The sequence below is a fragment of the Pipra filicauda genome, unplaced genomic scaffold (genome assembly GCF_003945595.2).
Source record: "Pipra filicauda isolate LSUMZ 115617 unplaced genomic scaffold, ASM394559v2 scaffold260_size1094732_pilon, whole genome shotgun sequence".
Lineage (NCBI taxonomy): Eukaryota > Metazoa > Chordata > Aves > Passeriformes > Pipridae > Pipra > Pipra filicauda.
This window is the reverse complement of record NW_024104377.1, coordinates 818026-844860: the sequence shown is the minus strand read 5'-3', so window position 1 is coordinate 844860 and position 26835 is coordinate 818026. Positions and strand designations below refer to the sequence as shown.

At 40.4% G+C, this 26835-nt stretch overlaps 1 protein-coding gene across 26 annotated transcripts in view; it reads right to left on the bottom strand.

Moving 5' to 3' along the window:
- The window catches only part of EPB41L3 (erythrocyte membrane protein band 4.1 like 3), a 143299-nt gene that overhangs the window by 49653 nt on the left and 66811 nt on the right, over positions 1-26835 (bottom strand). For 25 of the 26 annotated variants that reach the window (XM_039382194.1, XM_039382198.1, XM_039382199.1 and 22 more), the window contains exons 2-3: positions 16749-16960; positions 11589-11786 (exon numbers count right to left, since the gene is read on the bottom strand). In XM_039382194.1, the coding sequence (XP_039238128.1) occupies positions 11589-11786; positions 16749-16949 (399 nt within the window). In that variant the 5' untranslated portion in view covers positions 16950-16960. The remainder of the gene's footprint in view (positions 1-11588; positions 11787-16748; positions 16961-26835) is intronic. The other variant, XM_039382200.1, reaches the window with a different exon arrangement.

The following is a 26835-nucleotide window of genomic DNA, read 5'->3' as shown; positions in this document are numbered from 1 at the left end:
AATATGGAGAACACATTCTTTGAATAAATCGTGATTGAAGCTGAAAAAAAAAAAAAAGGGCAAATTGGTTTTTCTTTTTTTCCCAAGAAAGATAAATGGAAGAAGTAATTCAAAAGAAGTTTAACGTCATTTCACTTCTACACACTTTTAATTTGCATTTTCAAAGGATTTGCTCTTGTGCTGTTTACACTTCTCCACAATTTCTCTCCACAGGGAAAAGAAGATGAAGAAGAAAGATGACAGAAGAGAAAAGAAACCCTGATTTTCTTCAAATCTATCATTTCTCAACTGAAGTCCCCAGCAGGAAGCTAAGTGAGGAGCATCCAGAAAGAAGAACAGGACAGAGAATCCTTCGTGGAGTCTTAACTGGCAGAAAAAGAGCAACTTTTCTGCTGGTTTACTGAACTAAATCTTACATGTGTAATGTGCATGACAAAAATTTTTGTAAGCATAATATGACAACCACTGGAATTTAGACATCTACATCCCCTGCTGTGCTTGCCGAAAATGGTAATGGCAGTTCCAGAACATCAACAACAGTTAATTTATCTGAAAGTTCAGCATGTTGAGAGTGATGTTCTAGGCATTACACAAAACATTTTCAAGTAAGTAATTTCTGCTATGGAACAAAACCTTTGCTGAAGTCTATTGTACAACACTGTACACCAAAGACAGAAGTAAGATATATGGAGTGACAAAGCAAACAACAAATACCCACAGAGAAAAAAGCTTAAAGATAAAAGAAATTAACTAATCTCGTCTTTTTATTCCAACTATTTTAAGTTTCTTACAGAAAAAAAATGGGTTTCGCATATGAAGGGTATTATAAATCAAAGAATCACAGAATGGCTTGGGTTGGAAGGGACCTAAAGATCATCTGGTTCCAACGCCACTAGATCAGGTTGCTCAAAGTCCCATCCAACCTGTCCTTGAACATTTCCAGGGATGGAGCATCCACAATTTCTCTGTCCCAATGTCTCATCACCCTCGCAGTAAAGAATTTTCTCCTCGCATCTAACCTAAATCTTGCCTCTTTTAGTTTCAAACAGTTCCCCCTTGTCCTATCACTATCTGCCTGTGTAAAAATGTCTCTCTCCCTCCTTTCTGTAAGTCTCCTTTAACTACTGGAAGACTGCAATGAGGTTTCCCTGGAACCTTCTCTTCTCCAGGCTGACCAACCCCAACTCTCTCAGTCCTGTCTTTATAGGAGAGGTGCTCCAGCTCTCTAGAGCATTTTTGTTACCCTCCGCTGGATGAGCAGGACACATAAATGTTCGTAAACTAATATGTTCATAATATAACATGTAACCAATAATAATAAAGGTTCATAAATGAACATTTATAAGGACACATACATCCCTAGGATGGACAGAATGCTCTCATTCAATTCCTAAGCAGTTTGCCAGCATATGTAGGAGATACTGAACAAGACATTTCTGCCAGCCTTTCAGGTCACAAAAGGAAAAAAAATATGCTCAATAAAAAGAAAAGGTTCAAAGCAAACCACACTCATTTTTTGGTCCTCAAAAGGAAGTACAGTTTAACATTTTCCACAGTTCAATGGTAAACTGTACTTAGAAACGTCTCTAGTCACAATTTCAAATACAATCGACTGAATAAACTATTTAGTCAAAAGTGGGGAAAAACTAAGAATGAAGCAACTTCAGAAAGATTTCATTGAATGAAAGCTGCACTAAAAAGACTTTTTTCCCCCAATGTGAATATGTTTCATATAAGGAAATGCTTTTCCTGAAGGCTGCATGCCAGTACAACCTTTCCAAATGTCCTATTTCTTTATTAACTTTTTTATGTGTAAACCTGCATAGAATGTCATAGTGACTAATATGTTCTAATAGTTTGAAATAAAAACTTCAATACTATTCTGCTTATCTCTGATTTTTTAATTTAGACTCTATCTTATATTGCTGTGCACATACAAATGAATGCCACGTAAGGAAACTTCCAGGAGACGAGGAGGTATTTTGACACACAGTGATGACTGATCACTTTCTTTTTTCCCCCATAATGGTAGTACTATAATTTATCAGCTTATTGATATTTATCTTAATATACCATATTGAAATGTATTACCATTCCTGAAAATAACCTTTTCTGACTCTTGCAAATGAAGTATTTAGATAAACAGATAAATATGTAACACTGTCCATGCTGCAGTTACATACCTGCAGCAAATGTCAATGACATTGTATAATATGACATAGTTTTTATCAGGGGCAACCTTCTTTAATGCCGTTTGAGCTTGCAATCCTAAACAGCTAGCACTAATCTAAAAAAACCCAGAGGACTGCTAAACCCCAGTAAGAAGATTGGTGACCTAGTCCCGATTCTGGCATCAAACCAAATTAGGGTTTTTGCCTTCTACATCAGCAGCAGAGATCACACCAGCACTGAGCTCTCAGCGTACCGGCAAGTGCACCACACAGTTTGCGTCCTTGGGAAAAAAGTGGGCACTTCACTCACGGCAATGCAACTGCTTTGGGGGCACCTGAGAAAGAACAAACACTCTGGAACATGCTTTTATACATGGAAATGTAAAAGCCATGTCTGCCTGTGCGCAATGACTACAGAAATACCTGTCAAACACGATGATTATCAAATGCATCCCAAGTGCATCAACAGAATGCATACTGTATAAACTGAGATCTGGTAACAGCTTATGAGCACTACTCTCTGATAAATGAATACAAAAATAGTGGACACAATTTCTCAATCAGCAGTTCTGTTCTCAGCACTGATTAGTCTCACACATTTGCTAAATGATGACATAAAATAATAAACAGTATTCCACATTTCTAGAGGTTTTTCAACAGAGAAAGTAACCCCCTCACTCAGCTTTCTTAAGAACACAGATTGTTTGGGCTCGGATTTTAGCTAAATGTGCAGCTGATCCATTGGCTTAATGCCTCCTGATTGCCCTACCATCTCCTGCAAAACACTCTGCAGTAACTCAGATGGGTCTCTTGGGATTCAGTAAAGCAGCTGAAGCTTTTCCAGGGAGGTTATAAATATAAATATTTTCTTTATTCTATCTATACTTCAGCCAATTCAGCAAACACTCATCTCTCCTTCTTAACTGCTAACTAACTGTGCACAAGCCTAGTAGCGTCACAGTGAGCAAGGGGAACCAATCACTACCTATAATATAAATAGTTCCTGTCAGACATTAACAACAACCAACCATAAACATTTTGTTTACTTTCAGCTGAAAACAGCTCCACTGTCAACATAGTCCGATTTACAGAGTAATCTTGCCATATGAATTTTAAAGCCACAGAGCTCTCCCTGACCTACATTGCCAGGTTGAAGTGGAAAAAAAAAAATACATTGCACAGAAACCACAGCAAAGAGAGATGCTCTTGAGGCAGGAGAGGCAGCAGGATGATGAACCTTTTAGATCTGAGGTACCTTCGTATTACACCATCAGTGCTGGGGTTGTGAAGAAAACTAACAGCCTGTTCTCAAGCTCATCCAAGCTTTATCCACTTCAGATCAAAATCATTTCTGTCAGAGCAAGATAAACCATGAGACAGACCTTGCTGCCTATCAGCACTTTGCTTTGCAAGCAGATATTTCCTCACCACCCAGTCCTGTCTCTGATATTTTGTTCACTGTATCAACAGACATGGGTAAAAAACATAAAAGCGGCCCAGTGAACACTGCATGGGGCTCAGCTGGGAAAAAAAAAATCTCCCATATGAGGTATTAGGATTTTATATGACAAGCTAATATAGTTAGGGAATGATAATAAAGTGAGATTTACTTGGTTTTGGTCTCAAAACGCAACTCTTATTGCTAACATGGGGACAGCACCTATAAATTGGAGCAACTAGCAACAGAGTTGATGATGAATTTAGACAGCTCAGTTGGGAGCTCGAGCAAGTAGCAGGCACTTCAGTGACACAGAAATGGGGCAGGAAACATGACAAAATGCACAAAAGCTTGGCAGGAGCGTGACTGGGCAGTGACATGAAAATCAGCAACTTCTCTGTTGGATGGGCACGGGATAGATGGGGGAAGGTACACATTTGTTCACAAACAGCAAGAAGCTTTAAAATCTGAGTATCCATTTGGGAAAGGGAAAAGGATAAGCAAAGCCCTTCATCCACTCTTTGTGATTTACTTTCCAGCAGTGCTTAAAAAACATGTGTGGAGGTTGAGTGCTGGCTACACTCAGGAAGAAGCTGGAGGCAAGGACCACCCAAGGAAATAAGCCTGGAGAAGACAAACATGAAGAGAGCGACACAGTCTCACCCTGGTGAGGCCATCAGCAAGGACAATAACAAGGACAGGACCCCTGGAGCCACCAGACATCTATCTGTCTGGGGTAAAGGGCAAGTGGAAGATCATCCTCTCCTAGGCTCTTGCAAACAGATTAACAAGCAATGAGCCTTGCAGTACCTCTGTTTGAGTGTGCATGACCAAACCAGTTTTTTTAACAACTTCACCAGATGGTAAACAAGCTCCTGTTGTCTGGCTTATGTCCAACTGGTGCCCCAGGGGAAGGGGACCAGAGGCAATATTTCAGTAGGAAGTTTTCAGCTAGCCATTTGTTCCCTAGAAAATGCAGCTTCAGGGCAGCTGAAACTATTTGTCAATGTAGGTGGACCCCTCTCAATAGTTTTCAACACTATGAAAAATAGCTGGCACCTCCAAGGTGTCAAAATGAAGATTTTTACCTGCTAAGTCCTTCATTTCACAGCAGAAATCACTTTCAGAAACTATTAACAAAAGGCAAGAGATAAGAGGACTGGATGTAGAAAACAGATGTGGAGACGACACGTACAACTTTTTTTATTTTTTGTTATTTTAAGCTTCTGGCATTTGATTGTGGCCATGTCCTCTGTTGCGCCAAAAGGTGGAATTTAAAGCCCAACCTGCTGTTCACTTGGTATGACATTTGGAGGAGTTACTTGGTTTTAATTCTTGGTTTCTCATTCAGTCTCTAAAATACTTGTCTATTAACTGGAGAAAATGCAAGAGACCACCACTTAGGTGTTTTGCTACCAAGATTACAAGAGACCTTCTCCCTGAATACCACACAGCCCAGATGTTCCCAGCTGTGAGAAGGTGTCAGGGAGCTGAGCCTCTCCTAGTGAGGAAGAAATGGTCCAGACCCACACCAACATCCTCCCTCAGCCTCATGGCATTTCCAAAAGGCTTAGCTTAACCTGAAGTGATTTGTTTTGATAAAGATTTCTTTAGCTTCAGTGAAACAGTAATAATAAACATCACTAAAAGAGAGTCCCAACATTTTTATTTTTGTTTCAATTACGAAGCTTAAGCAAAAAACCTTTCTCAGCTGAGCCTCACAGTTGATTATCATGAGTTGGATAACATTGGTGTCGATTTTCAGATTATTGTGCTTCTTGAATTGATGAGTATTTTAAGACATAAAAAGCTGCCTATGGTATTTGGAAAAAGAAAGCCAGAAGAATTGTACATTAACTTTATTCAGCTGAAACATATTCAGGCAATACTTAGACTCCTACTGACATGTGTCAGGTAACATAGATCTTAAGTGAATCCCTTGGCTAATCCAAGTCAGCCCTAATTAGAAGGTCTGGGGACAGAAAACATGCTGTGTAACGGCATTGATGCCTCTCAACCCAGTCACTTTTACTGAAACACGTCCTGGGGAAGGAACAAAACCCAAAACAAAAGTCTTCATATTAAATTAAGTGAAATGTAAGCAACGAGTAGGTCAAAAGGAAAAGACTTACTAAAAAAATTCCCTCTTGCACTCAGTAATCAGTTTCACATGTAAAGCCGATTGCAAGAGACTGTGTGGAATTCATTAAACAATTAAAATGTGCAGGGGGCAACTGAAACTGTATCCTTCAGAAATCAGAGTGCATCCTATTACAGAGGTTTCCTTCTTGACCTTAAAGCCTACCTCAAAATGGATGAGAAATTCAGTGTTATTAACTCCTCATGCAAAAGCAGGTCCATGCTGAGACAGCTCCCACGGAAGGGTTAGCACGGACACTGTGCAAAGAGGAGGACCACAGGGCCATGCATTCCCCCACTGTCATACAGAAACACATGAGGATTTTTCCTCCAGAGGGAGTCTTGCAGGGCAGGAAAAGCAGCACACACAGCACTGAAGCCAGCAACAACTCCCTTTCATTTCAGGCAGTGCGGAAATAAGTCCGCTTGTTCTCAACTCTTCAAGCCTGTCCTACGACAGTTTTTAATAACTTATTTTTTAAAGAAGCATCCGTGTACTCTCACTTTTTAACAGCAAAAAGAGAAATTCATGCAAAATGCGATATCTCAACCTATTAGAGAATCCGTTTATTTCACCTCTGTTTTGCCTTCAAAAAGGAGTGTCAGCCCATAATTGCATAGGGCAGAAAGGGACCTGTTTACTCCAGTCAGCTTCTGTCCATGTTACAAATCCTGGTTTCAAATGTATGGAAACAAAACTGTTTGCCATTTCAACTCAAGTACGCTACTCTGATGTTACCTGAGGACGTGGGGAAACCCACTAAGAAAGTGGGGTCTCCATCATGGACGACATGTCCCCCCAACTGCGGATGAAGTGACCAGAGGTTCATCACAGAGGCATAGCAGCGGCTACAGCATGGGACACCCAACCACTGCCCAGATCCCAGTGGCAGTGCGACTGAGAAAATTTGAGGAAAAAAACCCAACAACCAAACATAAATAGTGTATTTTTGCCAGTCCCCTCCTACCTCAGCTGACCTCCACTCACCCATACGTGGGGGTAGCAGTAATGCTTTGTGAGATGTCAGCTTTCCATGTGCTCTGCAGCTTATCAAAATCCTGCGTCAACTCACTGCTTGATGTAGGGCTGCAGAGATGCCACAGACAGGCTGCCATGGAAACATTTGTTTTAATTTACTGGTGGTCTGCACAATAAGAAAGTCTGAGCGGTACAGGAATGACGAAAGAGTATAAATTACCAATGGGCTCAGACAGCTGAGCCTACCAAAAAGAAATCTCATTATTTTACCGTTTTACCATTTAGACAGATTATGTTATAGATTTCTGATCTCACTTCGTGAATAATAACATGTACATGTTTAGAGCAGAAACAAATACAAATTCCAACTTGTTTTAGGAAGACACTTTAAATTAGGCTATGTGTCATGGAGAGCATAACAGCTGGTTCCACTTGCATCTTTTAATTAAAATGCAGTAGTCTAGATAACAGAAAATTGAAATGGGGCAGAGTGGAACAAGGAGGGAAATAAATCCCAGAAAAAGCATAACTGTATCCCTACTTAAAGCTGATGAAACCCAGAAATAAGTTACTTTGCTTGGTTTTTTGTACCTTAGAAAAAACTTGAACTAGTCTGTTCATTGTCTTTTCTAAGGTTTTAGCAGTCTTTGATCTTGCTTTATCTTTGGTTCTTCAAACAAAAAAATGCAAAGCACAGGTCTAGCTTGCTTAACACAGAAGTCTTCAGCTAAATTTTTGCAGTGTAGCTTAGACCACAGCTATGGCCTCTTTGACAGTCGACATTTCTGAGCCTGATGCTGGCTGAGAGAGGACAGTGAAGAGGCCAAGGAGAACCACTTGCAGCAGGGGTGGACATTTAGGTGGATACCACCACTCGGTATTCCTCTGAGTAGACTGTGTCAACTCCTGTGACTGAGTGCTCCAGCTTGCTCACAACACTGGAGAAACACGCAGCCACCCTGAGGTTGTTCTTCTTTAACAGAGTACTGGGGAAATGTCTGTGTACAGCAAATATCTCTTCTCCAGAAGCCAACAGCCTTCCCTGGGAAAGGGAGGCACCATTAGGTGGCCATCCCACCTCTAAAAGGAAACCCCTCTCCGAAATAAGGCTGCCACTACCATCTGAAGGCTTCTGGACAAGAACAGCAGGAAGGGTAGAGATGGTAGCACTGGTGGTTTATGGTTTTGGAGGAGGATGAATGAACAGGTTTGGGTTACCTACTTAACCTGGTTTTGGCTTGTAATGTCTTACTGCATGAAAGACTTTCTGGGTCAGGACAGATAGAGCACACAGGCAGTAACATTGCAGAGCCTCAAGGGAAGGATTTTACCTGGCATTTGCTTAAGATCCTTTCACTGAACAGATACCACATTAGACGAACCCCTGTTAACCTCAGCTTTTAAGTTAGTTCCTCTACATTTTCCCTTTAGATACATCTCATACAATATGAAAACTCCCAGTGTCACAAATGCAAAGCACTAAATGTGAGAGAGACTGAAAGATACAGTAGAAAGCAGCAAAGAGGCTCAGAATTAAATATGGAACAATAAAGAGGAGCTTCTGAAACAAAGGACACCAAGAGGATAATGGATTAACCAAACCCGCCTCAGAAGTGTTTCAATCTGAGACTATGTGCCACGTCGGCTGCCAGGTCATTAACTGGATGAACACATAATTGATAAGCTGCAGGCTGCACTCTACTGGAGAGCAATAAGCTCCTTTAAATGACATTAATATTTAACATATATAAAAAGCATTTGTCATTTGCAAACCGCTCTGTAGAGTAACTGATGGATTCTATAATGATCCCCAACTCCCAGACTAGGGAATGCAGTTCTGAAGAGATAAATACCTGGCCTGCATCCAAACCAAGATTCACTGACAGAGCTATAATTCTAGCTCAAAATTAGGTTTCTAAGGTTCTGGTCCTTCTAGATTACATTGCTTTGCAGCCTTCAGTAGATAGAAGCATGATACACACAGAGCTGAAAGACAGGAGCTGACAACATAGGATGACATTTCTGACTCACATTCACCAACTGTCACATTCTTACCCTGGGTCACTGTCCACTCCAAAAGATGCAGCTGAGTGGGTTGAACACAAGGAATGGAAGTATTAAATATCTGATTGCCATGTGTTGTCTGCCCCTCTCACCTTTCCTTTAAAGAATTAATCTTGGGGAATTTACTGACCTCCATAACTTGTTGGGTGTCTCAGTATACTTCATATATCTATCTATATATAGAGAGAGAGATGTGCATGTATAGGGTTTTTTTCCCCATTTAAGTTGATACAGTGAGTTCACTTGTAGGTAAGCCTGCAAATATGACAGTATTTTTCTGAAACATGACAGATTTATTTCTCATGCTGCAGCACTGAGTTTCTGTGAAACAGCCACAAAACTTTGTTATTATCCAAAATTCTTGTAGGAGAACTTCACCTTCAGCCTCCTACATGATTTCCTGAGATGTCTGCTGAGACAGACCCTCAGTTTCCCTGCCCTACTAACTCCCTTTGTATATACTTTTTTCTCCTCAGGAGAAAAAGCACAGTGAAAGTCACAGAATTTCTCTTGGCTGGACTCAGCATCCTTTTGCTGTAGCTAAACTTTATGCACATGGAAAGTAGACTCCCCTGGGGATCTACAAAATGTTCTGATGGGCTGGAGTGGGCTGCGCCAGAGAGGTACCCGCAGTTGCATCCTCCATACACACAACATACTGACAATACCACCTAGGAAGGATGCAAAGTCTGAATTGCCCATTTAAGGCAAGTAAATGCATAGGTCACTCCAGCTGCACTTGTTCCCTGAAATATTTGTTCCTTCTAACTAACTTCTGTTTCAACAGTCTGCTCATCATTATAGCCTTACAGCTTTGTCATTTGAGGATTCATCCTTTTAGGAGCTATATTCTCATCAATATTACATCCTGCCTAGGCAGCCTGATCATCGTAGAAGCAGATAAAATGATTACTGATGACAGTCAATACAACTTCAACATATTTCAGCAATGTAAGTAGAAAAATGCACACAAAATTTATACTGGACATTATTCAAGAGCTATTCAGAACCTGCAGAGTAGAGAAATTTCACAAGCAATAAAACATGATGGCTTGCATATGCTAGCATTTTGACACTTCAACTCCAACAGAGCTCAAGTTTAGTGGAAGAGTGCAACTTCCTATCAGAAATTATTATTCACATTTTTTTGCATAACTGGAAACCTGACATAACAAATCTCTCTTTCTGCACCATCTTAGATTCCAATAAAGCTCAGCCTGCTACAAGATTTCGATAGAAATCCTATTTGGTAAAATTTGCTTGATTATATTCCAAAAAGTGACTCACATTTTACAAGCAAGTGGCAAGAGCTGAAACAAGTTTGACTCTTTACATCAAAGCCAGTATGAGTCATTCTTCCAGCTTAATGGCTCACATGCTATCCTTGAGAGACCAAACTGAGACTGCAGGTCAAGAAATGACCATTTAATAGTCACAAGGTATGTGGCCAAACAGCTAGTCCTAGACTGAAGGAAACAACAGAGGACTCAACCAGTGAAATTAAAAGATACTCAACAGCATGGACTGCCAAGTTGTTGTAAGAGTAGTAAAATACCAGCTTCTGTTCGCAACTCACTCATACCATAGCAAAATGTGGCCCAAACTGCAAAGTCAGGGTTAAATAAAAACCAATAAGGCTTTTCCTCACATGCCATTTTCCAAAGCACTTAAAAGGAGAGCAGCTGACAGACATGAGGGCCAAGCACAACCTGATTGTAAAGATGTCGTGATTTGGCTCCCAGTCAGTACTTTTTCCTCCACTCTCTCTCCTTCTCCATGCTCCTTTGGATTCCCCTTTCAAGACTGGAGACTATTTAATCTCTGCCTTTATACTCTCCTGTTCTCCCCAGGTGACTTTTCTTTTCCATGGCACTCTGAGGTTACCCAAAGAAGGGTTGGCTTTGCCAAGCCCTCCAACACACATCCTTCCTCTACTATCCGCTGCTCAGCCAGGGATCAGCCCTGCGTTGCATGCATGACCTCCTGACCCGAAGCAGGTTCAGGACAGGCTAGTCCACTGTCCAAAAATCATCTTGTTGACAACAACTGAATGGAGAAATGGGTCAACTCTGAAATGCTGAATTTTGTCATGCTTACTCTGAGGCAATCAATGTGCTCACTTTCTGCTTTTCTGGGACCTTCTGGAGTTCAAGGCAAGGTATCCTCTTAGCATGGGTCTTGCCCCCTGGCACAGACTGGCTCCTAAGTAAGAGCACACTTGTCCCAAAAGTAGGCTTCTGTCAGAGTCTCAGGAGGGAAAGCAAGTTTCCTTACAGAAAAATCACAGCATCTTTCTGCCAGTAACATTCAGACACAGTTATGATTCACAGACATGGATAAGCACACAAAACTCTCCACTCCCACTGTTATTTGCTCCTGAAATTTCCCCCACTTACCCAGGACATCTCTCATGCCCTTACTCATCTCACAATAGTCAGAATTACTGCATGGACAATGACTCAATGTAAGTCTCAACTCAGCAGAGTACTGAGGAAAAGAAAAGCCCAATGGGATCAAAATCCTTCTTTGTTTATGGGCTTTGTTGCCCATAATTTGTTTTCTGCATTCTGATGTGGCATGTGCCAACAAAAAATTAATCCAAAGTCTCTGGCTCAGAATGCCTTACCTAGCTCAAATCTGTGCACCTTCTTCAATGTCCAGAAAAAACAACTAAAGCATCTCTGAGCTTGGCACTGGTAAAATATCAGGACATTCATCCTTTTGCTTAAATTAGAAATATAATTTCCACTATTTACTTCTGGACAGTTGAAAAAAAAGAAGACAAAAAGCCATTTACCTCTACTTCACATGCATATTCCGATCCATCCAGGAGTGTCACTTTGCATTGCATATTTTTCGGTTTCTTGACAATCTTTAGAGGAGACTTGGAGAGTTTGCTAGATGAAGATTTTTGAGAAAGCTTGTCTTCCTCTAGCTGCTGATATTCCAACTGTTTCGCACTTGTAGCTGCAAACTCCTGTTCTTTCGCTGTGACCTATAGAGAGAAAGTTAGATACTTTTTGAAGTGAGATAAACCAATCATGCCATGCAGTACACTGTGCACCCTTCACCCAAGCATTTAATTGAGCCTTGTGTGGGGCTTGGACAAGCAAGCCCCTGATGTAGGACAATCTTTATTGGAAAGATTTCCCATGTTCCTCCCAGCTATTATTTTAAAGTCCCATACCTATTAAATCATATGATGCTTCCATGGTGCCATACGGAATAGAAAAATACCATCAGGTTTGCACTAATTTTGCTGCCAGTGAGAAATCAGTCCCTGAATGAGGGCATGGATGCCCCCCCCCCAACAGTGTGAATTCACAGGGGGATGCTGACATGCCCGGGAGAGCAAAAGGCTACCCAAGCACCCAAGCAAAGGGTTAAACAAATAGGATGGAAGTGAGGGACCAAACAACTTTTATGTGCAGCCAGCTGACTAATGGATGATAAGTACAGAATGAGATGCTGAATTTTGCTCTCTGAAGATGCCCAGTAAGTCCCTCTGGCTGACAAGAAAGGTGCTATTTGAAAGACAAATATACTGCAGGGAAAAGGGGCAAGAAGAAACAACCATGGTCACTTTTGTTTGGGTTTATCTGAGAGTAAGGCCATTTGAAGAGTTACCGTGATACAGTGCAGCACATGGTTCTCTCCATGGCACTAGATGAAAGCCAAAGCAGCTCTACAGCATTTCACCCTTCCTAGCAACAGCACTGTGCTGCAGTCATTACCCTTCTCATCAGTTATGTCCTGATAGATTCCAAACAAAACCTCAAAAGGAGTGCAGTAATACTTAAGCTAAAGCTTAAATAAAATAAAAAAGTCTTTCTGTTATCTCACTACAAGGCAAAAAAAACCCCCACCCTGCTTTAGCTCTGAATTATTTTAGTATAATAAGCAACAAGCATTACTGGAAATATATTGTAAATTAACCCTCCAAGTCTGTTGCCATTCATTGAATATAAGACTTCATGAGAATGGAGCAAATCCATCTAAAGGCTTTAATCTGCATTGAGACCAGAACAACCTTGCATCATATAACCAGAAACAATAGTGTACTGCTAAATCACAGTGAACTGTCCCTGAGTGATTTCATAAAAACAAGCCATAAGCTTCCCCTCTGCCTTCGGGTGAATGGGGAGAAGGGGAATTTGGAGCCGGCTGGCTGTGATACCAAAGGTGCCAGCTCCCACCAAAGCCCCAGCAAATTACAAGATGGTGAGGCAAGACCCCACGGTCCTACTTTCTCTGCAACAGACGACATAGCAATGGTCTCCTGCACTTCCTGGGTGGGGAGGCTAGAAGCAAATGGAACTAGAAAGATAAAAAAGCACGAGCTGGTTTCAAAATTCACCACATCTCCCAAGCCATGGATTTTCTTCCCCAGGAGCAGACCAGCACCTGCCATCTCTTCTCCCATCTAGCTCCAGCACTAAAGGACTTTCTCCTTCCAGTACTTGGACATCAGCTTTGACATCTGGATGTCAAGGTCCTAACATACCTTGAAGACTGTCAGGAGATGGAGGCACAAAGTACGTCAGTGGATTAGCTGTTTGCTGAGCATTTAACACTCACAGCAGTTGTGACAAAGAGAGAGAGTCCCGCTGGGCTCACAGCAAGGCTTGAGGCCAGCTAACCTTCCACAACCAGCTGGCAAGCGGTCCAGGCTGGTGCACTGAGATATAAAAAAGACTGAAGATGCCTCCTCCTAGGGCCTCTGTGCAGAGCTGCACTGCTGCTGATGGGCAGAGGGACTCTGATGATTTCTGTACATTTTGTTAAAAGAAATCTGCCAGGGAAGCTGCATGTGCTTATATGTGGGTGCAGAAGTCATTCTGGGGATGAAAAAAAAAAAGCAGCACTGTCATACACAGTGGCTCATGACATTTCTGATGTGAGAGTTAGTACTCCACTCCAACAAAAAAAAAAAAAACAAACACCAACAAAATACCCCAGACACATGGAACTAACTAATCTTTTACAAGAAAACAGAAAAGCTGCTTGAGAGAAAAGCCCACAACAACAAGGGTGCCCATCACCCATTTAAACTTGAGAACTATATTTGGCCTGCAAGTAATTTCTGGGAATCCTAATGGACTAGTAGTTATTTTCCTTCATAAAGACAGTTGGTAACTTAAGACTACAGCAGAGTTTTGTTTATTTATAAATATTTAAAAATATTACTGAGGTTATTTTGTTTGTTAAAGTTCCCTTTTACATTAAGATCAAGGGAATGTGTCTAGGTTAAAATCATACAGAAGATTTTCTCTCATTTGTCTGGAGAAAAAAACATGCCAAGAACTATTAGAGAAGATTACCCCAAACTATGCTGACATGTTCAGGCATTGAGGTACTTTCAGACTGTATTAAGACCTTTCTTCCTAAAGAAACCTGACATTCTGGAATCTAGGAAAAAAAGATAGCCAGTGAAAAATCCATGTACACAGTGAATCATTTTGAACTCTGCAAGCATAGATGTATTTTCTTCTAAATTCTTCTCCGAGATACTTTTGTACCATATTTTTGCAGTATTTTTGGTGTCATCGACTAAATTCTAGTGCAGCAGAAGTTGCTTCAGGGTTTGCATTTTTTGAGCATAACCTCTTTCATCTATGACACAGTATGTTCAAGCCCTTCTGAAGCAGCACCTCCTCTCAAAGGAAGACTTTGGAGTCTTGGGATTCAGCAGTAATGATCTTGGCTACTTCGCAGCATCTCATTGGGGTATGAAGTGATATTACCACGCTTGCACAACACATTAATCCCATCTACTTATGGTAGTTGCTTGGAAATATTGATGCCCAACCCATGTGACACCACCTTCTCTTTTTCAAAGAGACAGGAAGGCAGACATATAGCTAGGCTGCATTATTACACCTGATAGGAAGGACTTATTTCTCTAATAACTATTAATCTCAATATGGAAAGGTTCTTCCTCTTCATTAAAATGTTTTGGGTTTTTTTATGTGTATAAGGTGACAAAAGACACTTTCATGGATTGGTAACTTAAATCTTTCTTCCCAAGGTTCTCTCATATGAGCAAGAGCAAAAATCAATTTCCTCACTACAATTACAGACATCAAGAAAGAGAATGAGCAGCTTCAAGTTTTGTTTTTTTTAATGACAGCATTGCAAATAGCTTTGTCTCTTGGCGCTGCTTTTGAGTGGTTCTTTCCTGTGATACAGACACTTAAGCCACTGTGAAATGTACTGGGCCTACCATCGCTGTTGGATTTGGCAGTCTGCTTACAGCATGGACATTTGGATTCAATCTGGTAATCTCAACAGGAAGGTGTCACATATCCCTTTCACTAACCCAGTTTTTCTATCAAGCCTTCTACAGACACCAGCTCACTGTGATCTCCTCTGGGAAAGAAAGGGATCACGCAGCATATGAGAGCATCTCAGGTCTGCAAACTCACACCTCTTAATAAAGATGGACAGTTTTGATGTCTAATTTGGGGTGGGTTTTTGTGTGCGTGGTTATTTTGGGGTTGGATTTCTTTTGTGGTTTGGGGTTTTTTGGTGGAATGATTACTGAAAATGTCTGGAAAAACAAAATAATACTACTTATGCCTAGGACTGATAAAATTACACTGTAAATTAATGACCGGTTTATTCAACCCCTTCCTCTTTTGGACAAGCAGCCCTGCTTCTTTCCCCCAAAATAATTACAGGCAATTTCTGATCTACTTCAGAGACCAAAATTGTCCCAACACATAATTGGTGGATGTGGGAGCAAGAACAGAGAGGTGTCTAGTGGGCAATGGAGTGAGGCTGTCAAGGGTTATCAACAATAGAAATGGCTGGCGATTCAAAAAAACCCTCAGTTCTTCCAAGGGCTGAACTTCAACAGCAATCAACAGCAGAAATCCTGCCCTGCTGTCTACTTCTTGAGATGGAAGATTTTAGACACCTGTTTTAATTTGGTCCCAGAAACATTTGTTGTGCCAAGCATTTAAGTAATGCACGCCTACCAGAGTGAGATACAAAAATATTTTGTATCTGAAATTGCTCATACGCTCATTTTTTCCACACCAACACTAAGTTTGGGCTGTAGCTTTCTGAAAAAAAGCTTAAAACCCAAGACCACAGCCAGCCCCAGAGAGCTTCTAGAGGAGCACTCACACTGATTTTAAGTAACACCTTACATCTGCTTGCTTCACCAGCACTGTCTCTTCCAGCCAGGTAAAATAACAGGAGCCCAGTTCAAACAGCCAGAAATTTTTTAAAGGATGGAGGAGAGGAGGAGTTAGACTGACTCTCCAAAGGTGAATGTGATCAGATGAGGGTCATAACCTTATGGAGCTAAGTGAAGTGATTTGCAGGTACCTCATTATTTGTGGGTCAGTTACCCATGAAGAACAATGTCTGTTAATTCTATTGACTGGAAATTATTAACGGGAAGAAGAAAGCAGCTTCCACAAATTTAATAAGTGCTACAATAAACCAAATGGAAAAGCACGCGATAGCTCTTCTGAAACCTATTACATGAATAGTTCGAGTAATTATAATGCAGTTATTCCAGAACCATGAGAAACTTAAGGGACCACAGACTTCATGGCTCACACATCAGACAAGCAAGCATGAAATCAGTGTTCAGCAGGTGTCAAAAGAAATGAACTCTGAAAACATTTTCAGCTTCATAAAAACTGACACTGTGTGCTATCTAACACAAATGCAAGACCGAAGATGTTTCCTGCTTAGTTAATGAGACTACCCTTATATTTAAGCACTGCAGGCAGAAATACCTGCCATGAACTTCAAAACATTCTGTGTGAGAACTATTATTCTTTAAATGCAAAAGGCCAGCCAGCCAAGATCTACAGCACCACATCAAACACCCTTCCATGCATCACTGAATATATATTTCCCCTCCTAACATACCAGACTTGTTACTTCCCAGGAGCAGTTAAGTGGGTGCACAGCTACTTGCATGCTCAGGCTCCCTTACCTGCTCCTTTTTCACTGGTGTGCTGTGTGCTGCCACAGCTGAGAACTGCTCGAGTGCGTTTTGAGGTTCTTCACTTGGCTGCTGTTCCTGCTGCTGCTGGTCCTGCGGCTGGGTCTCTGCTGCCCCTTGCTGCGCAGGGCTCTCCTGCTGATCCTGCTCTTTATCCTTGGACTCGGAGTCCGATCCTGATTCTGTAGTCATGGTTGGTTATTCTGCAAAACAAGGTGAACAGACCCACTGAGTACACTCTCATAGCTGTGAATTTGTAAGCTAGGCTTACAAAATGAAGAAAGATCGGGCACAAAGTGTTAGTCTTAATATGCTTAGAATTTAAAGTGGCTATCACACTGATCCAACTGGCATCCCTAGGAAAGCTTCCCTGGTGTAAAAGACCAGGTCTAAATGCATCCATACTCTAAGGAAGAGTGTTTTTCCATAAAATCTTATTTTACACTGTAATACACTGACATTATAGGACTTCTGTTCCAATTAAATACAGAATACATAGTTCATAATTCATAGAGGGAGAGCAACATGATGAGAAAAACTTATGTGATTGAGGGCCCTAAATCCAACAAAATCCACTGCAGTTCTAAAGCATTTTGAAACTTTTGAAAAATTAAATCTTTTGCCCTTTACATTGAAACCAATATGGCTTGAGCTCCTCAACATCTGCACTCCCTTTGGGAAATGCACTCAAGTGCTTTTGATGCTTCCAGGCAACATACTATCTGTTGGACTCCATGATCTTAGAGGTCTTTTCAACCTAAAGGATTCTGTGATTCTGCATGTGCTAGAATGTGCCAATTCTCCAACTACATACAAGCAAAACCAGACGTTAAAAAAATACTGTGATTTTGTATCAAAACAAGGATTTGAAAAAGCAGGCTCTGCCCAGTTCAGTAAAGGGAGTGTGCTTTTACGCTTGTTACTCATATGTTCTCAGACCTCATGAACTTTGCTTGAGCATTTTGCTTTTAAGAAACAAACCAGTCTGCTGCAGTCTATTTCTGTTCATCATCAGGACATGATTCCTTTAACCTGGTAACCATAGCTACTGTGTAATTATAGGTGGTTGCACAGAATATACATCTGCTAACTCATCTGCTAGGAATTCACTACCAACTCCCAGAATACACTACAATGTTTACTAGTAGAAGTAGGTTTATTATAGATCACAAGAAAAATAAACTATTTTTTTTAAAATGTTTAATAAGCTAAATTGTTTGACAGAAAATGTTTTAAATTAGGGCAATTACTATTTCCAAACTCACTTATGTATTCTGCACTTTCACGGCTAAGCTCTCTAGTGAACACATGTCCCTGTAGAGCAAAGCAAGTAACAGCATTCAGCCTGTGCTCAGCTTTTGCCCTGCGTATGGGGATAGGAGTGCATGTTCCTACCCCATGCAAGCCAAAATAACACAAGAGAGAAGCAGAACTAGAAAGCATACATGGCAGATTTATGCTTCAGGCCACATTTTTGAAGTACTAACGTGTGACACACTTGTTTAGGAACACATCATAAATTTCTACACTCAAACTGGCACAACTGTATAAAAAAAGCCCTTTTAAAACGCATTATTTAACAAACTGTCTTTAGCATCTACAAAAAGCAATAATTAGCTTGGGTCTTAAAATGCGACAGTCAGAAATGTGTTCACCTAATTGAACTTCAGCTGTCCATATCTGAGATGGTCACTTTAAATGTGGAGGAGAAAAACAGACGCTTCAGAGAGCGATTCATCTGACCTATTTTAGATTCCCGCTTTAAGCTGAGATAAATCACATATTAGCGCAACTTCGTCCAACTCACTACAAAAAAGCCTAAACAAGTTCCTCCAACGTAGATCACACAAGCCCATCCTCTAGGTTCAATTCTCCTAAGCCACTCTTTTTTGTACGCTTTAAACATTAAATTCCAGAACATTATTCTCTCAGAGTTTTGGTTTACCCATCTGTCAATTCAACACGGAATAAACTATTTTTCATCTGATGCTGTTACAGTTGCCTTGAAAAGCACGCAGGCCTCCATGAATGTCCCAAGTTTCCCCCAACACCATGTTTTGTACAAGCGTATGAAAATATGAAATGCAAATTAACCAAGTAATTATTTCAGTAAACTCAAACTACATATTTCATTTTCTTTTCCAGAAACTATGCATTAGGAAGTAGCCAAAACCTACCTTACAGCTACAAAAATCATTGATCAAACAACACTAAAGAGGACCTATGATCAATACAACGTGTAATGCATGAAAGTTGTAGTATCAAGTCTTTATTTTCCCCCCTCTTGGTATGAATTAGAATGATGTAAATAAAAAGTAGCTATCATGCTTGCTGTTTAGAAAGAGGTATTAAGGAGGTATAAGATATATATAAGAGGTATATATATAAGGATATAAGAGGTATATATATAAGGATATATATAAGAAGTATAGGATTGGACTGCCAGCCAATACAAATCAAAAGTCTGTCTTCCTTCAGCTGCCATCATGGTGTCACTTGAAGCTCATGTTTGCACCCTGTGTAGCTTTTTTCTTAATGATCATTTGTATCCTAGCTGTTTGTAAGCATGGAAACACAGCCATTTAAATCAGCCCCATAAACCACAACTTCATGTAGCATGAGATAAAAACAAGTTTTACTTTTCCTGCCAGTTATAATTTTGAATCTCAGGGAAAAACAAACGTGGTTCTTATATTCTTCTGGGACATTCCCACATGAAACACAGCCTTACAATACTGAGTTACTCTCTAGGATTGGTTTTCTCTCCAGTTCCATGAGTCCTTGCTGGTTTAAGAGTGCTTTGTTAGAAAACTTTGTGTGCATTATCAAATCTTTTAGCATAAGACATTCCCTGGATACAGTAATACTGTCATTAGTCAGACAGCAGATGGGTTTAATTAACCTAAGGTTACCCATTTCCAAATGTCTTTATTTCCCCATGCATACATGTTTAGTAACAAATACTGAGAACAAAATACTATTCATTTCATGCTGTTATGTTACAGGTGTAAATAGAAGCAAAGCAAACACATTGCGAATCCAATCTCTTACAAACCGCTCAGATGACTGTATTATTAAGATTTATCTCATTCCAACTAGTGCAGGTTGAAAATACCTAAATTGCAAGACAAAAAACAACATTCCTCTCTCAGTGCAAACCAATAGCTTGTTTTGCCTTCCTCAGCAAACAGCTGCTTATCCACATGAACTTTGACAGCATTTCATTTGTTATAAGTAGCAAAACAGTCCTCCTAGTAAGAGGTAATTTCACTCACTAGAAGAAATAACAGTAATCTTAAGAAATTCACCAACATAAATATTACTCTACCTTTGTATGCAGCAAACCTGACAGAACAGCTAGTAGGGCCTAAACATTTATCAAACGTAGCTGGCTGAGAATTTCTTATTCCTATTTGATTAGCTTATTTACTGTACCTAGCTATGTACCAGAACCACGACTTCTACTGTGAGAACGAAATCACTGAAGTTCCTTAAAAACCTTTTCTGTTGCCAGCACAGCCTTCATATCAAATTCCCCTTTCCAGCACACAGAAAACAAAATAATGAAAAGAAACTGGGAGCACTACCTTACACAAATGAGGTAATACTATGCAAGCCAGATGTGGTCTTGGATAGCTAAGTTTTGGCTTACAGTCCAGCGTTCAAAGATTCAAAAAAGATTAGCTGAGTCCAAACTCAACGCAGATGATGCTAATATTGGATAGTCTGAGGCTAGGGTAAATTTGGCTACAGAATTCAATCAGAATGAAAATCAAGTCTTTTGATTAAAAGTGGGGGAGAGGGGGAATGGCTCAAAATTAGCTTATTTAATCTACTACTAAAAAATTAAGTTAAAAATGTATGTACTTCCAGCAAAGTTTTAAAATATAAGTGTTTGAGTGCTGCAGATGAACAGATAAGAGAGTATAAATATTAATATACTGTCAAGGTATTAAAACAACTTCAAAAAAACCCATGACATTTAAAAATATTTTTATTAGGTTAAATTACAGAAAATAAATATTTTCCTACCCTTACACTATGCAAATTCATTACATAAGATTACAAAACCTGTAAACCACTTGCACAAAAAACCCTACATCCTAAAACCTTATGGCACATCTAGACCTGGTTACCTTCAGCCACCAACCTATTACTGCTCGGAAGATTACCATTTCCATTACCAATTACTTGCTATGGACTTTAAGCTCATAATTTCCTCTTCTCCACAAGGGAACCAAAACCATGTTGTCTTCTGTGTCACCTGGTCCCCTCCAGTAAGTGACAGTCCCAATCTACTGTATACATTCATCCATTCAAAAACTTATTTGACACTCTACCTCCCATTCGCAAAGCACAGACCTTCTGGGTTGCATCCACAGAGCAACAAAATTCACAGATAATTGACAGCAGATTCCACAGTTTAATTAACCTAGCAGTCACTAATAAACTTTTATTTATATATAAATACATGCTAGTGAAAATACATGCTATATTAAGCAAACAGAAATCACATTAGAAAAGAAATTGCAAATTAATTCTGAATAAATTGTGATGTAATGAGAAAACAAAATTGAACCAAGTATAATTAAATGAACTATACATAGTCACTATTTCCTGTAATGCACAGATTAATGATTTACATTTAAAAGCTTCTTTGATCTAATTAATTCTCTTTGTGGAAAGTTCTCCTTTAATTACAGTAATTTTTGAAGATTGTTATAAATCTTTGCAAAGGTCCAAATTCGGAAGTTATGTAACAAAATAATGATTCCATACTTCAAAAATAATGTTCTGCATAATGAGAGACATATTTATCCAACAATAATGAGATGCTGATGAGAAGAGCATATGGAGAACAATATTGCTTCAATGAGCAGTAACAGAAATGCCAATATATGTTTCAAGAAAAGAATACACACCAGAACTCCACCTTCTAAGCTTGAAATATAAACTGTTTTCATCAAACTGCCTGAAGCCTCAGCTCACTTCATTCCAGTTGTGTTTCTTTTTAGGAAAAGAACCATTTTCTGTTGATCCATTTTAAGTTGGGTGAGTTTTGCCCTCACGTGCAGGAGGCATCCAAGCCACAAATATCTGGTGCAGGGGCCCCAGGAGTTAAAAACAGCTCTTTCTCGACCCATCACCATCCTTCAGTGCCAGCCAGGCCTTACAGAGGAGGCATCTCCCTGGCACTACAGTTACTCCAGTGGACACCAACAAGCCAAAGCGACTGCAAAGATGTGTCCTAAATGGACATCGTTGGGAAACAGCCCCAAAAAGGGCCACTGGATGCCCCCTCCCAACCACAAGCTCCTGTCACCCCCCTCATGCCAGCACCAGTGTAATTTTGGGGCCTGGTGGCTCAGCTGGGAGGGCTGAACCTCACCACCATGCAGAGGGAGAAGCAGCATTTCTCCTTCCAGCATCAGTGGGTGCCCCATATGTCTGACATGGTTGTGAGGCTCCAGCCCAGCAAGTGCAACCCTTATAGTTCAAGGCACAAACACACCGGCTGTACTGAGAGTTTAGCATCTCACCCTAAATGTATACATATAAGCATAAAAGCATTAGAGTCTGCACATAAAAAAAAATTAAAATTAAAAGAAAGTCAAAAAAGTCATAACAAAAGAGACAAGAGGAAAACCAAGAAAGGCACTGAGCATCAGAGTGAGGTGCCATTGTGCCAGCAAAGCGTGATCCAGGTTAAGTGACTTAACAGATGTGGCGGCACAAGACATGGGCCCAAACATAAGTGCATGAGGGAGACTGCAGGGAGGGCAGGGAGGTGTTAATCAACAATAATAAAAATGGCTGCTTGGAGGTGATGCAAGAAAGACATAGCATGACTTAAAATATTTGTCTGGTCTGCTAGGAAGGTGCATGATACAGATTTCTTTAAAGTTTCTTGATGAAGATGAAAGAAGGAAAACTAGAGGTAACATCTAAGGAAGGAGTCCCGTAATCGTGAAGAGAGGGAGGAGACACCTTAAAACCACCAGACACACCCTTCAGAGGGGACAAAAAGGGGACTATAGATGTGAAATACCCATTAGGACCCAAAACTCCGTCATCCCAGGCACCTCCGTGGTGGTACCACCACCAAATGAAAGTGCAGCTGAGCATTTCTGGAGAGATTATCCTTCACCTAGCAAGGCTGGGGACAGAAAGTGTCAGAAGCTTTTAAAGGACCCGGGAAGGAGGGGAATATATCAAAAAGGGATTATACACCAAAGCAGAACCAAGGACACATGAACACAAAAGGAAACATGAAGACCAGGATAAAAACTGACTTAAAATCACCAAGAGCCGTGGCAAATAATAAGAGTCTATAAATACATAATAAGGAAAACCAGGCGTGTTACAGAACACGAGAAAGGCTGAATTCTTCAGTGTCTCATTTCACAGCAGCTAGATGGGACCTGATAATGGGGGCATATTTCATTTGATGCAAAGGATGTGCAAGGGAAGAACAGAGCAAACCCATCCGTCAGCCAGCTGGTTTCAAGTCAGCAGGAACTACTGGAAACCTCCTTACGGTGCTTGGGAAACCACCATCAATCATCTTTAAACCGTTAACCACTGCCACGGAGATGCCACAGAGGCCAGGTAAGGTCTAAAAGAAATGAAGAGACCAAACACAGCATCCAAGCTTATAAAGGAAACAGAAAAGCCAGAAATTACAGCGTACTTTTAATACCAAAGTTACGGGAGCACACTGCTAAAGGATTTCTAATCCTGTAAAAATAATGAGATTAGGAACAAAACAAAACAAATAGCTAACATTAATGTATCAAAAATTCATGTCAAACTGAAGTAATGTTTCTTTTGCTCTCTCTGACAGGACATCTGTCCCAGCTGATAAAAAGGAAGTAGAGCAGTACAGATGACAGAGCCTATCTTTAGAAAGGCTTTTAAAACAGCCCCACATGACTTTTTCATGAGTGAACTACAGAAATAGTTTCCATTACAAGAAAAAGAGGGGGGAAAAAAGGTGCACAAGTCATTAAAAACCCCAACACTAGCCTACAGTTAGCAGCATGATAACAACCTGTGAAAACACTGATTTGGAGAATCACAGCCATTTGAGGATCAGTGAAGGACGGGAGAGTGCCTGATCCATGCTCATCAACAAACTGGGGAGCTTGGGACACATTGCTGGCATCCTCACCCAACTTAAAGATGAGAAAAGTAGCCTGACAGAAAATCATATATATGCTGAATCCAACTACATTCCTGTAAGGATAACGGCAGCAGGAGTGGAGACCTCAGAAGTTAAAAGTGATAAGGAAGATATGGGTTATACGTCAGGAATGAAGCAGCTTGAGGGTCTGAAGGCATGTTAAGGAAGGCGAATTCCTGTCGACACAGTGCTGGAGATGTTCTGCCTCCTGCAGCACCAGGGAAAAGTATACAGTATACTGTATTTCAGCTTGGGATTCATATTTTTTTGAAAAATATGCATCAAGAAGGGAGTAGGAAGAACAATAGCAGCTTTAGAAAATGTGATCTGTGGAAAAAGGTTTAAGGAGCAGGATTTTTTTACTCTGGGAAAGGGAACAGAAAGAGAGGCTGATAAGAGCCTTGCAATACATACAAACTTCTTGCAGACAGAAATTAATCAAGCATTTGCTAACAGTGAAGCAAAAACTTGAATTGTCATCAAGTGGGATTTAGAGTAGACAGCATATCAACTGTAATGACAGTCAGGAAGAGGTTATCTATAGCTGTGTGGAGTCATCATGAGACACTTACATACAGACAAATAGGAGCAGAAAAATTCTCTGTTTGCAACTTTATAAAGCATAAGATATTAGAATTTTGTTGATTTTGCTACCCTGTCCACTTGGGTTGGCAACTGTAAATTCAGAAATGCATATTTGCTTCTGTTTCAGAGCACCCGGACACACAGGATAACATTTTTGTCTCCTGTTTACCTTTCATTTCTGCAATTCAGTGAAATCACCCGGGTCTGTTTTCCTCTCTGGATGGGTGGCTTCCCACCGCAATAAAACCCAGAATCACTGCCATTTCTGCTGCCCTTCCTGCATGCAGGTTTTATGAAGAGTATGACTGACCAGGTTTCCTGAAAACACCAGATCATCTTTTGGAGGTCATAACACCTAGAGCACCCCAAGGCTACCCTAATTTCTGAACAGGACAAGAAAAATCAGGCCACCATAACACGTTTTGGCTCATTTTTTCCTATCCTGCTGATCCAAGCAGCTTTCCCTATGGGCAAACATTGATTTACCAGAGGAAGAAGCAAATTGCATTCTCCTATCAAACTCTCTTTTCAGGTCTGCAGGCATGGGGTGCAGTTGCCATTGCACCTTTCCCTGCATCCAGAGTGAGGGCTGGCTCTGCCCCCCTCATCCCCCACTGCCAAGATTCAGCCACCAGCTTCAAAAGCAGGTTTGATCATGGCCACTGTTCATGTCAGTTCCTGCAGACAGCTCCTGTCTGTAGGAGCACACACAAGCTGGAAAACACACACCTTTCTGGGAGTGCAGAGTGTAACTATAGAAATGCACAGTGACTAAACCCAAAACTGACAGTTATTTCATTCATTAAGAAAATAACAACCAGCGTCAACACCAACACAAAAAATAACCCACCAAAAAACTGAAAAGGTAAAAGGAGAACTCATGAGAAACACAATAAACTGCTGCTTACAACAGACTTCAGCAAAGCATCTGCTCACTAAAAACCTTTAACCTACAGAAATACTGCAATTGCAGAAAGGTAAGGGGAACCAAAAATAATACACAAATAACTTGATAAATATGTATGGTAAGAAACAACAGGGAATTACAGGGAGTAGGCAGATGTGAGGAGGAGGAGAAGGAAATGAAGGAACCAGTAACGGAGACTACATCCCACAGACGGTGGTCATGAGAAAATTGCATAGAAACACCCTTAATTTCACCCCTCTCCTCATTTCAGTTACAAAAAAACCCCCAACCCACCCAGCAAAACTGCTTGTAGTGTTGTGATTAAAACCAATTGATAAATATTTCATTAAGAAACTAGAAAGGCAAGAAAGACCTCTCAATGGCACACCCTAATTTTCTGCAGACAAGTGACTTCGATTACTTGGGTCACATTTACATGAAGTTTTGACCTTTCTAAATTGCTCTGGAGCCAAATGTTCACATGGGGCTCCCTGTGCATCAGTCACTATTTAAAAGTTGCATTTAATGTCACAGAGGCTAAGAGTGCTTTAGGCATCACATCATTAAAGTTCATAATCTCACATTGAGCAGAAAATAGAATGAATTCAAAGTTTAAAAAAAAAAAAGAGTTTCACAAGTTGCTGACACATGGCAGGTGTGCTACATTATCACACTACCCTCAGGCCAAAATACTGTAACACCTGTGAACAATATTTTCTGTTTCATACACTACCTAAATAGACTGTGCTCCAGTGCTCTCAAGCTGGTGACCTGCCTAACCTCACAGAAACAAGGGAATCAGACAGGCAAGGTACAGATCAGAGGATCAAGCCCATCTCCTCCAAGGGCTTCTGACTCCCTCCCAGCAGACATTTATCTTTCTAGCTCAGGTGATGGAAGAGACTATTAAGTAAACCAAAAAAATTAATTGTAATTTAAAATATCAACCTGAATTTTCTGATTTCCTGGACATCTTACTAACTAGAATTCAGCAACAAAATCAGTCAATTTTTTGCTTCATTTTACTGAGTAGTGCTTGAAAAAGTCACAAAGGACTGCTCACTGATGAATCAAACCCTCCCCAGCCTATTACTTGTAAAAGCAATGTAGTATTATAATTTTTGTGGTTTTTTTGGGGTTTTGGTCGTTTTTTGCAGTGACTGGATATTTTCTCCCCAATTTTACAGTTTGGAGGGGATTAATTTTTACATTTTTGTAGCTTTGTCTCTAATCCAGAGTGGTTCAGAGGTGGAGGAAGGAAGCAGAGAAGACGGCCATTTGGCAGGCAGCTGCCTAACACCTCTTTCAACTGGCCCCAGCCATTTCCATTGTCCACTGCTGCTCCATCCTGGCAAGACATACATCAGCACTGTGGCTGCAATCTCTGCTCCCAGCTCCATACA